General features: G+C 35.1%; 1 protein-coding gene across 1 annotated transcript; it reads left to right on the forward strand.

Moving 5' to 3' along the window:
• The first annotated feature begins 1,239 nt into the window (after positions 1-1,239).
• On the forward strand, positions 1,240-4,691 carry LOC111910106 (uncharacterized). The gene is made up of 5 exons (XM_023905897.3): positions 1,240-1,688; positions 3,796-3,846; positions 3,947-4,009; positions 4,098-4,166; positions 4,263-4,691. The coding sequence occupies exons 1-5, from the start codon at positions 1,380-1,382 to the stop codon at positions 4,344-4,346; spliced, it is 576 nt and encodes a 191-aa protein (XP_023761665.1). The 5' UTR covers positions 1,240-1,379; the 3' UTR covers positions 4,347-4,691.
• The last annotated feature ends 228 nt before the right edge of the window (positions 4,692-4,919 follow it).

The following is a 4,919-nucleotide window of genomic DNA, read 5'->3' on the forward strand; positions in this document are numbered from 1 at the left end:
AAATTGTTCGATGAACACACTTTCCCAAAACATCAAGATAACGAGCTTTAATTCCTTATTTTAACTTGTAATATGGCTGAATCCAAATCCAATAATCAGATAAAACTCTAGTTGTTCAAATGACAAATTGACCCTGAGATTAAAAAAAGTGCGGGTTTTTTTTTAATGCTATGTTTGGAGATTAATGCTATATTTGGCGTACTAACTGAAAAGCTAGCTGATAGCTGAAAAACTAATTGATTAAAAATATTGTTTGGTAAAACTGACCGAAAAACTAACTGAAAAATATAAAATGACATAAAATGGCATTTAAAAGAATGTGTTTCTATAATTAATTAAGAGGTATATTTGGAAAATTTTCAAAAAGCTTCAAAAAAACTAGTGTAAGTAGCTGATAAACTACTTTTTGGTTTGCCAAATATGACAACTTAAAATAGCTCGAAAAATAAACTAGCTTATGAGCTAATTTTGACGCGTCAAACACAACCTAATTAACGTCAAGAAGACCTTGTGACGCTTCAACCCTTGGTTAAGTAACCTTATCTTCATAGGTGGATCTAGTATTTTCGCATCTAAGTTTATGAAAAATATAATTCCTTATGAAAATGAGATTTTCCTCGGTGGAAATGATATTTTTCACAAATGTCAGATGTGTAATATCATGCGAGAATCCCATTTGACAAATAGAAATATTTTAATACCGAAAAAAAAATGAAATTTAGCATAATTATAAAAGTATACAAATGTAACAAACTTAAAAACTTACTATATTCCTTCTATTATTGTTGTCTTCAACCTTATTTTAACATCTAATACAAAGATGTTAGATGAGTAATAATTTTTTTTCTTTACCTTAAATAGAAGGAGCACTATGGCCTTTTTGAAACCCATTTTGGCAGCCCAATTACCCTTTTACGTAACCCAAATTACGATTTCTCTATACAAATTACAATAAAACAAACTCAAATCATCGTATAGTATTTTCTTTCAAACCTAAAACTTGGATAGTTTCCAAATTTGTAGGTAATGCCAATTTGGTAAATTTACAAGTTAACACCCTGAACTTTCCATTTGTGCATAAAACGCGCAGACGAAAAAATGAAGAAAAAGGGCAAGAGGGCGGTCAGTTCCACGTCTCAACTACAAGTGGGACCCACCTCTCCCTCATCACACCAAGCTCCACCCATTCGTTCCTACACCATCAAATACCATATGTACTCTTTCTTCAAAACACACACACATACACACATACACACATAATAAATACATATAAAGCCCACCCCTAACCCCCATTATTATTTTCCCTACTTTCTCTCTGCCACCAGCACCATTCTCATCCTTTCTCTTTCTCTCTCTCTTCCAATCTCGCAATCGATAACATGAGTGATGATAACTGGGTGACAGCGGCCATGGATGACACGGACTTGGTGGTTCGGGTTCTATTCACACTCCGTCAACCGGCGTCGGCGTCGCACCACAAGTCGCCTCCACTTGGTTGGAGCATCCGTCAGCGCCGTTCCAGACCACAGGTTGTGGTGGCACCTGCCGCCGTTAAGAAATCTCCTGCCGCTAGAGCTAGCCCTACCACTCCGTTGTCCTGGAGCGGTGCCACTTCCATCAGCGGCGGCGGCGGTATCGAGGAGTCCAGCAAACCAATTCAAAACCGCTCCGATATTTCGAGATCTAAGGTTTGTACGTTGCACAACTCTTTTACGTCTATACGTTGTTGTGTTATCGTGGTGGTGTGTATGGTTTGTTTTCGGTCGTTCAGCTGGTTTTAGACGGTGGCGCGTGGCTCTTCTCATTCGTTTCTCGTGTTTCTCGGTACGGTTATTAATCAGTATTCCCCATAATACCCCTTGTAGGTCGCCTGATTTACAGGTCACCGGTTTAGGATTTTTGTCAGATCGAACACCCCACTTTACCGGTTTTTCAGTTTGTTGAATTACCATTCTACCCTCGTCCCATGCAGAACCACTGAACTCAGATCTCATCGGTTGTGTATATTATGTATACTTCCGATGCCGTCAGATTCCACCATTTTCTACCGTTGACCGAATTGCCCCTCATGATACTTTTCTACCCTTTTTCCACCTTTTTAATACACCCCATGAGTAATTAATTATATATTAAATGATAAATAAATACTGTTCCAAAGGAGAAGCAGGTGACTTCCCTTCGACGCATAGAGTCAGAAATCGAACGACTTTCCACGTTTTTCTCCCACACTCTTACGAAATTACCCTTCCTAGTTCCTCCCAAAGGATAGTTTAGTCAATTCATACGTTTTTGGTAGTTCACAAACTCATGACTCGTGTACACCCTCCGTCAAAGTCAATACCCATCTAGATTTGGTTGAAAAAGACGAGGGCCACTCGACCAAAACCGCAAAACAACACTTAGGGGCTTTTTCGTCATTCCACTTGTGGGTATATCCGAGTTCTGTCGATGGCGTGTTTTCGTGGCAAGTTTAAGGGTGTGTGTGTGTGGGAGTGTTTGGTGCGAGTAGTTGTGCACTTTATTGGGTGTGTGGAAGAAGAAGAAGGGTTGTAATCCAGTGTGTCGCGGTGTTGGGACTTGTGTGCAAACGTATCTCCTTGTTCATTTCTATTAGTCATAAAAGGAATTCCATGTGATAGTTGAAAAAGTCAAAAGCGAGGATGTTGTTTCTACACTTTTAAGGGTGTGGATTGTGTCTGTTATTTAATTAATTTTATAGTGGTAGGTTACCTTAGCCCTTATCCTTTTATAAACATCAGATTGGTTTGGTCCCAGCCCATTAGAGAATTTAGAATCCTTGTGAAATAAATCATAAATGGTTCGTGCATCACAAGATTTCTTTATTTTTTTTTCTTTTCCTTTAATAAAAATACAAACCATTTATATACAGTCAAATTATTTCTTTCTTTTTCTTTTATGAAATAATATAGTAATTGATAAAAATAGTTATCACGAATTAAATTTTGCTTTTGTTGTTGATGAATGATGAGTTATGTGCTTTCAGCTTTTACCCAATCTTTAAAAGCAAGATTTCTTTCATCACATGATATTTTATCTTGGAAATATTGTGTGTTTATATTATAAAGTTTCTTTTATAACAGTGGCTAATTAAAAGAAGTTCTAGTTTTTTTTTTTTTTTTTTAAACAAGATATCTTAACTTTTCTATGTAATATAAAATGTTACGTAAAATGGTAAAATAAGGTAAATTTTTGTATATTTAATATGGTTAAAATGGTAAGTTTGTTACATTAATCGTTTAGAAAATGTGATGCATAAATGGGAGTAATGTTAAAGTATTTGCCAGTTTTTGCTCTAGAAAAGACAAACTGAAATGTTTACACTTCCTTTCGGAGTAATGTTAAATGGCTTGATTCAGGTTCAAATTCGTGATTTTATTATTCCCCAAAGGATTCTTATTTCAAAATTTTAAGAGAAAGACAGATATCACGTTCTTAGTACTTTATTTTAGTAAAGATTGAAAAAGAAAGATTCTTGTTTATTTTTAATAAATATCGAAGGGGTTAAATTATGAGAAAAAAAGCAGTCTCCAAATTCTTTTAAATTCTAAAATGCACTTTTTTGTTGGAACTTGGGAGTGTCTTTGACTTTAATCCTAAGCTACGCATTGGTTTCTACGTGTTACAAGACAAACATATTGCCTTTCAAATAAGACAACTGTTTGCATATTGTAGGGGCATACCCCTATCCTCTTTATTTCGTAAAAATCAAAGATAAAAGATTATTGTGGGTCCCACTTTATTTTCTAAACCTTTTGTTTTCGTTATTTTTTTCAGGTTGCAAGACCAAATGAAACAACCCCTACCAAGAGGCCAAGAAAAAAGAAGGTAATTCTTTCTTCTACAATGCACCTCATGATCCCCTGTGTCTCATCAATGGAGTTCTTATCTCGTTTTATCTTTTTTTTTTTTTTTCTGATGTTTGTAGACATTGGCTGAACTTAAAGAGGACGAGTCGTTATTATTAAAAGAAAGAAAGCAACTAAAGAGAGTACGATAAATTCATCTCGTAGCTACTACCTTGTAACCCATTCACCATCGATTATTTAAGCTAATTTTTATATTTCTTTTTAATGCAGCAACTAGCAACCCTGCAAGCTACAATTGAGAAACAAAGAAACGAAAACGAGAGCCTCAAGAAAATGAAGGTAAATATCAAACACCCATTGAAATGCATATAAATTAAAGGATCGGTTTGGTATGGGGAATGGAATCGCTGATTACATTCCATTGTGATGTTACAGATGGATATGCAATTGCAACAACAAGGTGAAGGTGATGAGTTTGTGCTTCCGGATTTGAATATTCCGGCTGGTGAAGATGAGTAAAGTAGCTACGGAATAGAATAACTGCAGAGTGAGAGTATATGATGACGTCAACAATAGAAAAAATAAGTTCTAACTGTTGATGGGTAGGCCTAGGGCAAATGTAAGTAGAGAAAAAAGACTTTTGTTTGTATGGTTTGTTTGATATTTCAGGAAAGGTAATAGAGGAAAGGATTATAGTGTAGAAATCTTTTAACCCTTTTATATTTGGTCTTATATTTTTTGGTCACATATAAACAAGTGTGTCGGGATTTTATCTTTAAAGTCCGTGTTCTGGTCTTGTTTTTTCCGATTGATCGGAGATGTATTTACTTATAACAGATGAAAATATTTCTAGCTTGTCTATTATACATTTTGTTAGATTTTGGGTTTCGAATATCGACATAATCACTTGGATAATTCACGGATCGTGTATGAGAAATACTTTTCAAAATCTATGATTTCGACTCAATTACCTTGGGTATCATGAAATCCGATTTGCGATAATCCACGAACAAATCAAAATGGAATACATGTTTATTTCAATTTATAAAACACATAAATACTTTACAATTAAATGTGTTTTCTAGAGATAAA

The sequence above is a fragment of the Lactuca sativa genome, chromosome 1 (genome assembly GCF_002870075.4).
Source record: "Lactuca sativa cultivar Salinas chromosome 1, Lsat_Salinas_v11, whole genome shotgun sequence".
NCBI classification, from domain to species: Eukaryota; Viridiplantae; Streptophyta; class Magnoliopsida; order Asterales; family Asteraceae; genus Lactuca; species Lactuca sativa.

Bases quoted from the DNA above. Each gene is read 5' to 3' on its own strand.
- LOC111910106 (XM_023905897.3), top strand. From the start codon at position 1,380: ATGAGTGATGATAACTGGGTGACAGCGGCCATGGATGACACGGACTTG. The intron at 4,010-4,097 runs GTACGATAAATT...TTTTTAATGCAG, and splicing joins AAAGAAAGCAACTAAAGAGA to CAACTAGCAACCCTGCAAGC. The intron at 4,167-4,262 runs GTAAATATCAAA...GTGATGTTACAG, and splicing joins AGAGCCTCAAGAAAATGAAG to ATGGATATGCAATTGCAACA.